The 14,603-nt window shown below is 38.3% G+C and overlaps 1 protein-coding gene and 1 long non-coding RNA gene across 5 annotated transcripts; one reads left to right on the top strand and one right to left on the bottom strand.

Moving 5' to 3' along the window:
• Window positions 1-63: 63 nt before the first annotated feature.
• Window positions 64-10,897, bottom strand: OLAH (oleoyl-ACP hydrolase). Of its 4 annotated transcripts, XM_080578900.1 has the most exons (8): window positions 10,821-10,897; window positions 6,501-7,195; window positions 5,022-5,153; window positions 3,537-3,675; window positions 2,834-2,933; window positions 1,625-1,794; window positions 634-716; window positions 64-395 (listed from the first exon to the last, which is right to left on the bottom strand). In XM_080578900.1, the coding sequence occupies exons 3-8, from the start codon at window positions 5,149-5,151 to the stop codon at window positions 256-258; spliced, it is 762 nt and encodes a 253-aa protein (XP_080435026.1). In that variant the 5' UTR covers window positions 5,152-5,153; window positions 6,501-7,195; window positions 10,821-10,897; the 3' UTR covers window positions 64-255. The 4 variants fall into 4 exon arrangements, with proteins under 4 accessions (XP_080435026.1, XP_080435027.1, XP_080435025.1 ...); XM_080578901.1 differs by lacking the exon at window positions 10,821-10,897 and having other exon boundaries at window positions 5,022-5,189; window positions 6,501-6,631; XM_080578899.1 differs by lacking the exons at window positions 6,501-7,195; window positions 10,821-10,897 and adding an exon at window positions 6,451-6,475.
• LOC308189144 lies at window positions 7,338-10,500 on the top strand. The gene is made up of 2 exons (XR_013946044.1): window positions 7,338-8,430; window positions 8,870-10,500. It is a non-coding gene; the product is annotated as an uncharacterized lncRNA (long non-coding RNA).
• Window positions 10,898-14,603: the final 3,706 nt, after the last annotated feature.

The raw sequence follows: 14,603 nt of genomic DNA on the forward strand, positions 1-14,603 counted from the left end.
TGTTATTGAATACAGTGAAGTGTTTGTGCATGTGTGAGATGAAAAGAAGAAAAAGATGAAAAGTTTTTACTTTTAAGACATGAAGACAATGTTTATTTTCATAACAGAACAACTTCTTTTAAATGATTACAATAAAAATGTTCTGGAGGATCAGATTTACTTTTAGGCATAACTGAATGCAATTTAACAGAAAGAATGACTTAATTGTTAAGTTCTGTGGAGTTATCTTACACCTTCTATTATGAGAATTTCCCTCTATTTTAATATGTCAGAATTTTCTATACATTTGGTTATGTGTTCTATCAGGAAAGTTTCATTAGAAGGCTCCAGTAGATAAAAGTGACTTCCAGGAAGATTGTAACTGGCAGTATCTCCACTGGTTACAGCAAGCCAGGCTGAAAAAGATTTAAAATATAAAAGAAATGTAAACTATTGTGGTCATTTTACATAAATATTTCAAATTTATTATTTAATTATTTTAAATCACATATCAACTGTTTTTCTCCGCATTTCTGTATATTTCTGTTTCATTTAAGAAGGTGATAAAAGACTCAGAAGAACCCCATTCATTAAATGATTTATTACATCAGGAAAATGCCTAAGTGTAAGAGGAAAATCATATAAGCAAAGTACCTTCTGAACCTTGCTTTGTTTCATCAGACGCGTTAAAGCAGGTAACATCACAAGTGAAGTATTTCCTTCTTATATCATGAAAACTGTGAACACAAAAAAGTTATAAAATTTTCCATAGGATACCTATGTTTGGGTTTTGCCTCCACATATAAAAAAGCTTTTTCTTCCTACTCAAAAACATAACAGAAATATTATAGATTAAATTGTGCAGAACATCAGGAAAAGTACTTTCTGTATCTGTAAGATTCTTATCTCCTTACCTTACTGCACTTATGTCTCAAGTTGTAAAGAAAACATGACCCAGCAGTTAGGAAAAAGAAGAAGTTCAACCTGCATTAAAAATTCTCACTGATAATAAACAGTTATGTTGTCTGCTTATATCCAAGTGCTGATGTTTCAGGCCCTTATCAGTGTCAGGTTCCAAGGGCCAAAATGGGTCCTTCTCTTTGCCAGGATGAGAAACCTTAACCACTCAGCTACATAAGCGGTTGTATAAGATCCAGTGGAGACAGTAAGCGGGACAGAAGAAGCTGGTCACCCTCTCGATTCCTAGAACAAAGGGATTCTTTGCTTCCAGGTAGGTTAGGGGCCCTTGGATCAGGAGGCTGATCAGGATCCAAAGCATGATCTAGAAACATGATTAGCTGACCTTACTACTCTCAGAAAACAATAAAAGGTGTGAGACTCTTCCTTGTAGTGGCTACTAATTTTGGATCCTAAGTAGAATTGTAATTCTACAGTGACATATGCACTACTGTAACAACAGTAGTGTCCACTTCTGTAAGCAGTGTTTTCATCTGTGGTATAAACACTAAAATACAAATAGAAAAGCACATAAAGGAGGAAACTATGTTTACTGTTGTTTTTTTATATATATATATATATAACAAAATCTAGAACAAATTGCAGAGAAAGAAAAAAGAAAACCTGAAATGACCAGACATAAGTAAAGCTTTAAAATATAAATGTAATACAAAATTATAAAACTTACGGATATGTCTGAAGAATTTTCTGGTCTTGTTTTAAAGTTAATATCAAATGTCTGGTGATCTGTTCATTTTGCAGAAACTCAGGAGGAACTCCTCCTAACATGTCTAAATATTCAAGAATGCGACTATCTTCTATTTCATGGGATTTGCTCAACAGAGAAAAATATTCACTCTGTCAGACAAAACAGATTGGGTGACATATATAATATACACCGTATTAAATAATACACCCTAACATACACCACATTAAATAGTATTTTCACTAATAATTGCTTTAGTAAAAAAAGTATGAAGATTCCATATTGCCAATACACAGTGGCTGATTAGCATAACTTTTGCAGGGATAAGATACGCTTAGTAGACTGGTTTCTAACTGATTATAACTGAGACAAATACTATGTTTTGAGACCTCCAGACACATAACATTTAATGTGTTTTTTGTCCAAAGTTTGAATCTCACTATTGAAAGAAAAGTAATAAAACATATAATAGAAAGAAAAACCTTGCAGTAGACACAATGCCAACTAATGTAGGACTGGAGAGACACACATATTATGGAAGTTTTCAGGAATCATAATGTCTTCCATGAAGTACTAGCTCAATGAACAGCATTGATAAGAAACACCATGAACAGAAGAATGGAAAGAGCAAATGATGACTGAGGACAAGAGGGCTAGGAAAAAGCCAGCTCATTTGTTTTACTGAGAAAGACTAACAGAATCACGGGAAACTCAGAAGCAAAGGGAACTGAGAACAGATTACAAAGGCAACAAAGAATGAGGAGGGAAAGAAATACCTGGTCAAATGTACTGAGGGCTGGTGCAGGAGATGTATAAAGCACTAGACTAAGACAGTTATTTCACGTGTTATAGAGCAGGGAGTGCCACTTTATGTTTTGTTTTCATGGCTTTTTTAAGCCAAAGACCAGAGTAAATAATAGAACATTCAGAAAAAAATAACATTAGCTCAAGGAGACTGTTCTCCCTAGGCTAAGGATAGCCACAGTAAATACTCTGCAATGTGAAATTCTCCAGCCACCTCAGAATGAATGTCCTGCAAGAGAACAGAACGTTTTTCTGCATGCAGTCTGAAGTTTGCTTTGTGTTAAAGCCACTTGGCATACACTACTATAAAAAGGACACCACAAGTGTTTTACTCATGCCATCTAATATACTTCTTATTTTTTTTTTGTTAATGAATTTGTAACTTACTTGTGGGCCATATGCCCCTGAGAGAAAAAGATGGACCGGCTCTAGTCCATACTCCTCTTTCAAGTGTACTGCAAGCGCATAACTAACATAAGATCCAAAACTGCAGCAAAAAGAGAAATTAAAATAATAAAAATTAAGTAAAAACTGGAAAGCGTGAACATAATTTGAATTTTAGTGCTAAATGGCTACCTTGAACATTTATTGAAACTGTAACTATAGTGAATTTTATAGTTCTGTAAATATGACATACAGTGATTTAGCTAACTCACACAAAGTACCTTCCACTACAGACTAGTTTTACAAATTAGACCTTTTTGCCCCCATTTATTCTAGTAGTTTCCTGAATTCCAGTAAGGACAGTTATTTTGAATATGTGGGACTAAGTGATCTTCAAAATCTATGCATTTGTTCACCCTATGTGCTCACTTTAGAGTAAGCACTGACAGATATTACCAGTAAACAATTATAATTTATCAGTGTAAAAATAAATAAATCACAGCACTGCCATTTTTAAAAGACATTGCGCCTGAAGTAATTAAAATATAAATAACCAGAGTCTTTGAGATTAGCAGCATGTTTTAGCATGGCTTGGCAAAAGACCTTTGCAGAAGTGTATCTGCCTAGGGTTTTTGCAAACAAAGACAAGTAACTATCTACTCCTAATGTTCCTTCACCAGGATATCTAAAACGTATACATCTTTACCTGTGACCAAAAAATGCAAAGGGTTTTTCTTGCAGCTCTTTTAACAAAACACTTGTGATTTTATTAATTACTTCTGTCATGTCTTTTGCAAAAGGCTCCTTAGCATGACATTCTCTTCCAGGAAGCCTTATAACGGACACTACAGAAGAGATGGAGGAAGGGAGGGAAAAGAATTACAGTCATTTCAAGAAAAAAAACAGTAAAATCATTTTTACTAAGTTTTCTGATCTATTCTGCAGAGTATACAGATTATTTAAATTCATCCTTTTTACAGTTGATACAGTGTATTTGCTATTGTTACTGCTATATTTTAATCCTGTGATTAAAGACAGATCAGGTCTCTATTCCTTCCTTAACTCACAAATGTTGCCTCTCCCACTGATCAAATTTATAAATGCCTTGAGTCAGAAATCCACTTAAAATGATAACAAGGTCGTGATCTCAGCTGAGGTTTCAGAACAATTATACTGCTGTGACTATTAATAACAACAACGATTTCAATAAAAGCAACTCGGAGGGTTGTGTAAAAAATATCTTTTCAAGGGCAACATCAGAATGTTAACAAACTGTATTGGGATCACACAGTTCCCATTTTCCCCTTTGAAGGCTCTTCAGTGCTGCACACAGTAAAACGCAGAATCGTATAAACTGATGGGATTTAATAGCTACACAAAAGGGCGTATCTTATCTTTTTACACCCGTTTCAAAATCAGTTTTTCCTCTCACTGTTTAGAGAAAATAAGTAACCAATAGATCAGTAAAAATGTTGATTTTCTGAAATTTCCTTGACATTGAACACACTGCCAAACTAGCATGGAAGTAATAGGTGAAACATGAAGTATTTTACTAGAGACAGAATAAGCCACCACATAATACCACAAACATTAGTACGGAAATGTTCATGTCTTTTATACTTAATTTTAGTACAATTAAAGCATCTGAAAGAGCGTGCTGCTCCCTGACTTTATTCATCTGGATCTGCAGTCATTCCTAGGCTATCTTCTTAGTAACTTTGTTACAAGTATTTCCATCCACACAAAACCTCCTGACAAACTGAATTTCATTCTGTGCAGCCTCTCAACATTAAAAAAACAATTCTTATGTCTTCACTGTTCTTATATAAGGATCTAAGGCACTGCTGATGCCTTTGGAATATGCAGTATGATATTTTTATTGCATTGCCCTTTCTTGAATCAAACCAGCAGTTTCCAAGCCTGGAAACTGCTGAAGCATACTATAGTCCTGTGAAATTTCTCTCTGAGGATGTCACTTTTTAATTTAATCAAATATAAGTTGGTCCAAAGTGGTACAGAAGCTTAGTACACCCAGCATCCTCATGGAAATGTGGAGTCCTGGTAGACTTCCTTTCTGAATATAATCTCCACTGGAGAATGACTGCACAGCTGTCAAGAGCATTATATTCTGCAGCTGTGCATTTCAAAGAGCCCAGCTTTCTTAAATTCTTTAGCTACACAAAGGACCAACCTTCAATTGTGCTGCTGAAGATTTCGCCCCATCGAGCAAAGAAAGAACAGTTACTTCCAGCCCAAGGAAAGCAAATCAGCCGATAGAGAGCATTTGGCCTTTTGTATGGACGGAAAACCAACTTATCCATTCCTAGGGGAAAAACGAGCAAACAAACAAACAAAAACCCTACCACAACCAACGAAACAAGAAAACATCACATTACTCTAGAACAAGACTCTTCAGGTACAGGAAAATTAAAATGAATGAAGTAAGATTTAAAACAATGGGCTAATATTTTCTGACATTAAAACTGCTTGTACTATGACAATAGCCAGACAGATACGAGATAATCTTCATGCAACTGTGGAAACCAGGTTCTGCTTTTATAAATGGTGATGGAATAGCATTGGGCAACATCTTTTGCAATATTTTCTTCTATTTGAGTCACTGACGACAAAGAACAAGCAGCCAAAGATATCGATATGGATTTTCAAGGTGACCCTTTAAAAACATGGGCTTTTAGAGCATACCCCAAAGAGAAGATGTAGAAAACATAAAGACCACCTGGTTCAGTATTCTATCTACAACAGCAATAAAAATGGATGTCCAGGGAATAGCTGGATGCAGCATCCTCTTGCAATGATCTAAATGATCACAAAACCCTAGTAAAAAGAAATTACTTGGAAGCAATAGAGAAACAGAATAATAAAAAAACCTGCAAGAATTAAAATAAAGTCACATGTTCCTGTGAAAAAGCCTGAAAATATAGTATTTACTAGATAAAAGTAAGCTGAAAAAAAAAGAACAAAACACATTTCCAAGACGCTGAAAATCCTTGCAGATATTATTTTTCCCTGTGGACATAGTTCAGTATATGCAAGGGCAGGTTAATCACAAATACACCTATGTATCTACATGCAGTCCTTTTTACCTGCACAAAAAGTGTGAGAAATGCAACTGGATCAGAGTAGGTAGCAATTCATACCCATTTTAATGCAACCAACAGAGAAGAAAATCTACTGTGATGTTGCTGTGGCTGAAGTTTTCTTAAATTTCATGTATGTTTAAACTGGGAAGTGTGTCAGCATCTGTTAAGAATCACATCAAACGAACTGCAAGAAAAGCAAGATGAACAAACTTGGATCAAAAGTCAATAGGCAAAAGCCTGTGAGATTTGAAATTAGTGAGGGATGGTGGAAGCAGCACTGCAGAAGACATAATTCCTTGGGTAGGTTCATTTAGTGTCAGCACCATTACTCCAAGTCACACTTTCACCTTTTCCACAAAAAAGACACACACTCAAACATTTTGGAAACCTGTAAACTTGATGGAAAATTAAGAAAAATCTCTTCTCAAACTGATTCCAAAGATGACACAAAAATTTCAGGCATGAGAAAGAAGCACATTTTGTCAAAGTCCTTAAGCTATTTAAAGATAGATACATTACCAGTCATTGAGAACCTTTCACACTTGCCGCTTACTTTAGGTGCAAAATACCTGAATAATCACAAAGGTCACAAGCGCCAGGAAACGACAGCCCAAGGGTTGATCCACGTGTCGGTGCGGTGCTGCGTAACAAGAAGCAAGACCCAGAACTTTCACGTATTAGGGGATAGATGGCAAAGCCCGTCTTGCAAGTGAGGAAGGGATATGCACCCAGGTGGCACAGGTGCTTGCTTTAAGTATTTTTCCAGGTTTAAGGGGAGGAGTCTGGGCACCAGAAAAAAGGCAGGGACTGAAATACATGAGTCCCCAAAGGAGACTGGAGCACCACGTGTTAGGTGTGACATAAAGCAATTTCAGAAGGGTGCTCTGAATCAACCCCAGTGCTGTAAGCAGCGCGTGTTAGCATGTCAGTGACAGCATAGAAGCTGGAGCAGTTTTAAGACCGGAGGCCCACAGCCTAACTGAAGAAAAAGCCTTTATAAAGGAAAGAAGAAAACCCAGCCATTTCGAAGAGCCATGTTCAGAATAACAGCACTCACTGTTGGACAGTTTTGTAGGGGGCTGGAAATGTAAGCGTAGAAGACCATTGCCTGCTTTCAGTAAAGCACTGCGTTTGTTCAATAGGCCAGTTACAATTTCTGCAAGCTTGAAGGCAGTGGCACATGAACAACACGCCGTGGTCACAATATGATGACTTCGTACTGTCTAGTACATTGTGCTCCTGGGGATCAGATGCTATCAGCAACCTGAAAAAAAAACCACAAACAACTGCAAATGTAGTACTAGCAAGATTTTTATTTTACTGTTACTCTACAAAAAATAATTAAAAAATAAAAAAATCTCCATTGTTTCTATGTTTCCCTAGGAAAGTGAAAAATCTGGTGTTAAGAGAAAGGTGTCTGTTGACCTAGCTGGTCTGTAAGCACTGCTGCCTTTCCCAGAGCAGGTCTGCAGTTTTCTATTCACTGCATTTCCTGCTTTCTGGGGGAACCCTAAATCAGCATGACAAAAAAGCCAAATTTAAATGTTTATTGGAAACCTTCCTCATCCTGCCTCTTCTGGCTGCAGCAGTTTCCATAGGAACAGGCGTGGGGAAGAAGAGGGCTCAGCAGTGAGTGCTGGCCACAGGCTCTGCAAACTTCCAAATGGCAAAAGTTAAAAATGTGAACATTTCTCATGGCACTTTTATGTTGTAACTATCATGAGGTAAGATGAGGCACACTTACGCTTGGAAGGTGCACAACTTAAGGACGCTTACACTGACTAACTAGTCCTGACCTATGCTGTTGTGCCCATTACAGCTTCTGCAAATGATCGATCTGCTAATAGATACATCTGTCTGTAATGTACAATTTATAATAAAGGAACTAACATGCTTTATTTATTCCTGCCTCAAATTGTGGCAGTTATAAAATCTGACACGTTATGTTAATGTGATGAAACCCAGCTGTTAAAAACATCAGGCCAATGAATAATGTTCCTAAAAGTAATAAAAAACCAACTGGAAATGAGTATTTTCTAAGGCTGAAAATAAAATATGTTAAGAATAAGATTTTGAAAGTACACTATTAATCAAACAGCATGATATTTCCTTAAAAATAATGAAATTATGTATTAAAAATAATGAAATTATGTATTATGTATGTAATGGTACATACGTACCAGTATGTACCGGCTGTTTTTGCTTGCCTTCTAAATTTCTTTTTCGGTACTAAAGGACTAGAAATTTTTGTTTTTCAAATGAAAATTAGTGTTTTTACAAATTAAGTAGTTTCAGGAGATGTCAGTCACAACCAAAATTATTTTTCCCATTTCCAGGGATGAAGATAAAAGAGGGCTTTACAGAACCAAATTTGCTGACTCAGTACCAGTCCAGAAGTTCCTTCGCCTTAAAGGTTTGTTAGCTGCTGCTTTATGGCAATTTTCTTTGGAACACAACAGTAACACAAGTGGACCTAATAGCAAGTCAGGAAGATTATAGGTGGGTAAAGCACTTACAAGATGACTAGCAAATGTGATTCTACCAGAAATGGCAATGCAAGCAAGCGTAATTTTTTTATGCAGTAGTTATAATACTGGAAACCAATCGATGTAATCTTTGTCTAAGAATAAAAACATTGCTGGGGCATTTGCAATTCACTAATAGTAATTTAATGTGACCCATTTTGAAAAGTAAAGTGAACACATACAGGTCTCTGAAGAAACAAAGAAGCATTGTTTCTCAGTTGGCACTCATTAAGATTCAATGAACTGTCACGTATGTTGCTTATTAAATGTTGGCTTTTAATATTGCCCATTGTGAAATACATTGGATAATATACACTGTGAACTATTTAATTCGCTTTCTCAACTGTCAACCATCACTTGTCAATTTATTATTTTTTTAATATATAATTTATTATTTTAATAAATCTTTACAGCTTTTAGCACCTTTACTGCAACTATACATCATTTCCTCGTCACTCTGTTTCAAGGATAAACTTAAATATTTCTCTTTTAAAAGTATACCTGGAGAGACCTGCAGTTCAGCAGTTCTCATTCTATCTGAAGGAGAGCCATAGAAAGCCTCCTCTCCAGAACAGTCTTGAGACAGAAACAGTCTTAACGAAATAAAAAGTATCATGCACCTCAACTTGTTTTTACTCTTAAGAATGCCCTCAGAGAATTATATAGAATATAATAAGAGTCATGCAGATGAAATATGGAGTGAAAAGTAAAATTTGCAGAATGGAAGACTTTAGAGTTGCATTGGCAGGATCTCCTGGAGAGACTGGGACAGATGAATGCCATCAGAGTACTGAATACTCTCATTTGGACTTCTGCTTATTCCACCGGATTAGATGCAGGGCATGGCTAGGAGAGAGAGCTTATGAGAGTGTATATATTATGTTCTACAAATGCACAAGAAAATGACAATGGGAGAAGTGAAGAATTCCAGGCCTGAAGTTGAAGTTTACAGCAGCAGCAGGAGATTGCATGAGAAAGACAATCAACTGCCACGAATCCAGCAATCCAGAAAACTCCTAAAAAGCATTGAAGACAATATTTTAGGATGCACAGAAAGTTACCGAAGCAGAAGAAGTCTATAAACAACTATGAGAGGCATCTGCTGAGCTCTGAGGGAGTTCAACTGGACCCTGAAAAACTGAGGGCAATTAAAGAAAGGTCGAGGCCAAAGTGTATGAATGAACTAAGTGACTGATAGAGATAACCAAAGTGTGAAAAGGGCAGACCTGATCTGAACACATAAAAAAGTAAGGCATTAGGGCTAATGTGCAGTAAACGTATAAAGCAACTAAAGTTACAGGGAGAGGCTTGCAACAGATGCCCAGGAGTAGCACCACACAAAGTCTCTGCTAAGATAGCCCTTCCAGACATAAAAAGCTGAGCTCTTATAGGAAATGAAGAGACTGCACACCCCAGAAGGTAGTGCATGCAGTATATATGCAATCTCATCACAAATCATTAGGAAATGTCATGAAGAGACCATTCTGGCCAAAAGAAATAGTGAAGAGATTGGGATTTAGTTCACCAAAAAAGGTTTAAATTGATTTATAATAGTTTGTATTTATCACAGCCTAAGGACAGATATGCAGCGCATGGTTTATCAAGGAAAAATGACAGATGAAAAACTGATATCCCATGATAATTTGTTGATGGGGGAGAAAAAATACATCATTAGCAATACCTATCATCAGGACAACAAATATGCGTTTGGCAAGGAAAGCACCATGCCAGGACTGGATGCCAACTACAAAACGAATGCAAAACCAGGGCAGAAGCAAGTCCTTGCATAGACAGAAGTAAAACAAACAAAATGTATTTGAAGACCACACAGGATGACAGTAAGAGCCATAACATTACTGCAGCCTCAATTCATTCCTAACCTTTTGCTTCAGTAGCTCAGCAAACTCTTGCATAACAAATAAAGTGGAAGTACAGCAATTTCAATGGAAATTGGAAGAAGTATGACTTGGAAGAAGAACGTTAAAAATAAATAAATAAATAAAAACACAATAAACTAATAAAAAATCTGTGTGCATGACTTGAATACTAGCTGTAATCACTTAAGAAAATTAATTTTCTCCTAATGGCAGTTAGCAGATAGTGCATGAACAATCACACAACAAATAAAAAATAAATATTGACTGGGCAGCATAGCAATTGCCATCTGCAGCTGGCTGCCAGTAGAGTTAACTAAGTACAACCTTCCCATTTGCTGGGCTCAGCTCAGTTTAGACAGTGAGAGTTTACAAATATCTCATCTTCCTTCAGGCCCTACTGTTGCACTAATCACCCACAAGTAGGATGCATGAGAGCAAATATGCCGAGGGGTTTCTGTTAAGAACTTTGGATATTTTTCTTTGGTACCTGATACTTTTCTCTTCGTGAAAGTTTTGTTCATTCATTCAGGTGTTACCTTTACCACCAGCTGCTGTTAGTAGTTAGTGCTCGATAGCACCACCTACAGCTTTCCCAGCATCACAAATAGGCCTTATCTTCCCTTTTACCTTCCAACTCTGATATCCCTAGATCAACTGCATGGGACAAAAGGAGAATTTGGTTAAAAAAATATTTACCCAAACGAACAGTTCATGCTGTAGGCATGAATTCACAGATGGATGGATGTGACAAGAAGTCCATAAAGCAGAGTCTGATCCCTCATGTCATCTTTGGCCTGTATTTTATATTTTCCAAGGAAAATAGGTAGACACCCCCTTCTTAAAAAGGCAAGAATTCAGGGACTGTAAAGTTCCCTGATGTCTGTGAATTGCTCATACAGACTACTCCCTGCTCATGCATGTACCAAAGCAGGCCTCAAACTGTGACCAACTCAACTCATTCACGCAAGCAGAAATAGGCTAATAAAAAGATGAGATTCCTGTCAAAAAGTCAGTAATGGGGTGAGATTTATTACAGAATCACAGAATCACAGAATCATTTAGGTTTGGAAGAAACCTCCAAGATCATCTAGTCCAACCTCTGACCTAACACTAACAAGTCCTCCACTAAACCATATCACTACGCTCTACATCTAAACATCTTTTAAAGACCTCCAGGGATGGTGACTCAATCACTTCCCTGGGCAGCCCATTCCAATGCCTAGCAACCCTTTAGTAAAGAAGTTCTTCCTAACATCCAACCTAAACCTCCCCTGGCGCAACTTCAGCCCATTCCCCCCTTGTCCTGTCACCAGGCACGTGGGAGAATAGACCAACCCCCACCTCTTTACAGCCTCCTTTAAGGTACCTGTAGAGAGCGATAAGGTCGCCCCTGAGCCTCCTCTTCTCCAGGCTGAACAACCCCAACTCAGCCGCTCCTCGTAAGACTTGTTCTCCAGACCGCTCACCAGCTTCGTTGCCCTTCTCTGGACATGCTCGTGCACCTCGATGTCCTTCTTGTAGTGAGGGGCCCAAAATTTAACACAGTACTCGAGGTGTGGCCTCACCAGAGCCGAGTACAGGGGGACAATCACTTCCCTAGTCCTGCTGGCCACACTGCTTCTTATGCAGGCCAGGATGCTGTTGGCCTTCTTGGCCACCTGGGCACACTGCTGGCTCATATTCAGCCGACTATCAACCAGTACTCCCAGGTCCCTCTCGGCCAGGCAGCTTTCCAGCCACTCATCTCCCAGCCTGTAGCTCTGCTTGGGGTTGTTGCGCCCCAGGTGCAGGACCCGGCACTTGGCCTTGTTGAACTTCATGCAGTTGACCTCAGCCCATCGCTCCAGCCTATCCAGATCCTCCTGCAGAGCCTTCCTGCCCTCGAGCAGATCGACACACGCACCTAACTTGGTGTCATCTGCAAACTTACTGAGGGTGCACTCGATCCCCTCATCCAGATCATCAATAAAGATATTAAAGAGAACTGGCCCTAGTACCGAGCCCTGGGGGACTCCACTAGTGACCGGCCTCCAACTGGACTTAACTCCATTCACCACCACTCTTTGGGTCCGGCTACCCAGCCAGTTTCTAACCCAACGAAGCGTACGCCAGCCCAAGCCAAGAGCAGCCAGTTTCTCGAGGAGAATGCCGTGGGAAACGGTGTCAAAAGCCCTACTGAAGTCAAGGTAGACCACATCCACAGCCTTTCCCTCATCCACCAAGCGCATTGCTTTGTCATAGAAGGAGATCAGGATTAGCTACAGTTTGGTGACAACACTATTATAACACTATTCAAAATGGAAATTGACTTTGCTGCAAAGTTCTTATTTATTAAAACATTTTACGTCTCTGTGTGAAAGAAGGCAAAGAAGTCCGTATTTCTTCCTTCTGTAGGGCTGGGACTCAGCTACAACTTTGTTTTGGTGAATAGCAGATAATCTACAGAAAAAACAACCAGAGAGGGTACCAAGGCCTGGCACACAGGCCAGAGGGACCTCCAGCTGCCTATTACCATAGGATGCTTATGAAGTCTGAGGCTAATAGAAGTAGTAAGGCAGGTCCTGCTGCAACAGTGGTCACAAGTCTACTCTAACTGATGCAAAGCCTGTAGGAAAAGCAAGGATGAGGAACAGTGAAGCTGAGGTTCAGGGAATAACCTAGGGAAAAGACTGCAACTGAGAAGCAGGTTTTACCTCAGTTTTACTTGCTCTTGCTGACAACGCTGACGACAGAGGTAATCCTGCCCTTCACAGCTTCCCAGAGCATAGTTTTCTACCCCAATCTTTCTGTCAACACTAACTACATAGCCTAGTAGTAAGAGCAGTTTATCAGGCTGAAAACTAACACTTGCCTTGTAGTTTAGTTTTCAGCTAAATTAGTCAGCTGATTCCACAGTTTCACCATTGTCCTGTTGATACAAGGAAAGGGACAAGGATTCGTTGCATTTTTTGCAAGCTTTGATCTACTTAAACTAGCTGGAAAGATGCATGCTGAAATTACATATACACTCCCAAGGTTTGGGTATAAAAGATATATATGTCCTAACCTAATGGAGCAATTTGCCCTTAAGAATTATTTAACAACTCCTGCTTAACCAGAACAAAACAAAGAAAACAACAACAACAACAAAACTGCAGAGTCTGTCTTACTGTTCTGCAAGACGCTTTCAGCTGATTTCATTGTAATTCAGAAAAAAATAAAAACTACACATATGAAAGAATTGTTGCATGAGCAGGTGATCTCCCTGTGCATACATTCAGCTGAAACTGAATTTATGTGAAATCTAGGCATATCTGGGAAATGTCTTTTTTGCAAGGTAGAAATTCTAAAAAATAAAATAAAATAGGTTAGTTCTAAATTGTCTTTATCTTTCATCTGCTCCCATCTTTTGGTCTTTTACCTAAGATCTAATTTAGACTCTATTACACTGAAGATACATAAGGATACATAAGAATTCCTCTGCATAATCAAGATTTTCCTGGATTGTAAAGTTTCATGAGAAACAAACTTTTATTAGCTATAAATTTTAAATTAGCTATGTGATCTGATCAATTAATGGCAGACAAAATCTTCTTGAGCGTGTTCACAGTCAAAAGAATATTTCTTTCTTAACTATTGGCAAAGAAATTGCTCAATGTGAGAAAAAACATCTGAATTTTGTTTTAAGAAAATATTTAAGAAAATAAAATTTTATCAGGAGTTGCATAAAAGACTTAAAGAGCAGTCTGATAAATCAAAGAATAATTTAGATTGAACGAGACCTCTACAGATCATATAGTCCAAACTCCCAGACAAAACAGGGCCATCTTTGAAGTCTGATTTAACTTTAAAGTTAGGTCAGGTTGCTTGGGCCATGTCTAGTTGAGTTCTGGATATCTCTAAGACTCTGCAACCTCCCTGGGTAACCTTGTTCCAGTGTTTCATGCTCACAGTGAAGATATTTCTTTCCCTCTAATCCCCTGCTGCAGCTTGTGTCTTTTGTTTGTCCTTTTGCAGAGTACACCCAAGAAAAGCCTGCCTCTGCCCTGTTCATACCTTTCCATTAGGTAGGTGAAGGTATTAATTAAATCTTCATTTAGCTCTCCTCTCTTAAGACAAAACCAGCTCTCTAAGCCTCTGCTTGCACATCATCCATTGTACACCCTACACAGTCCAGCCACAATCTCAGGGACCCCTGTCAGACTCGCTCCAGTATGACAATATCCTTCTTCTAAGAGGGAGTCCAAAATGGACACAGATGTGGTCTTGCAGTATACTAAAGACATTTTAC

The sequence above is a fragment of the Anser brachyrhynchus genome (genome assembly GCF_964034855.1).
Source record: "Anser brachyrhynchus genome assembly, chromosome: 2".
NCBI classification, from domain to species: domain Eukaryota; kingdom Metazoa; phylum Chordata; class Aves; order Anseriformes; family Anatidae; genus Anser; species Anser brachyrhynchus.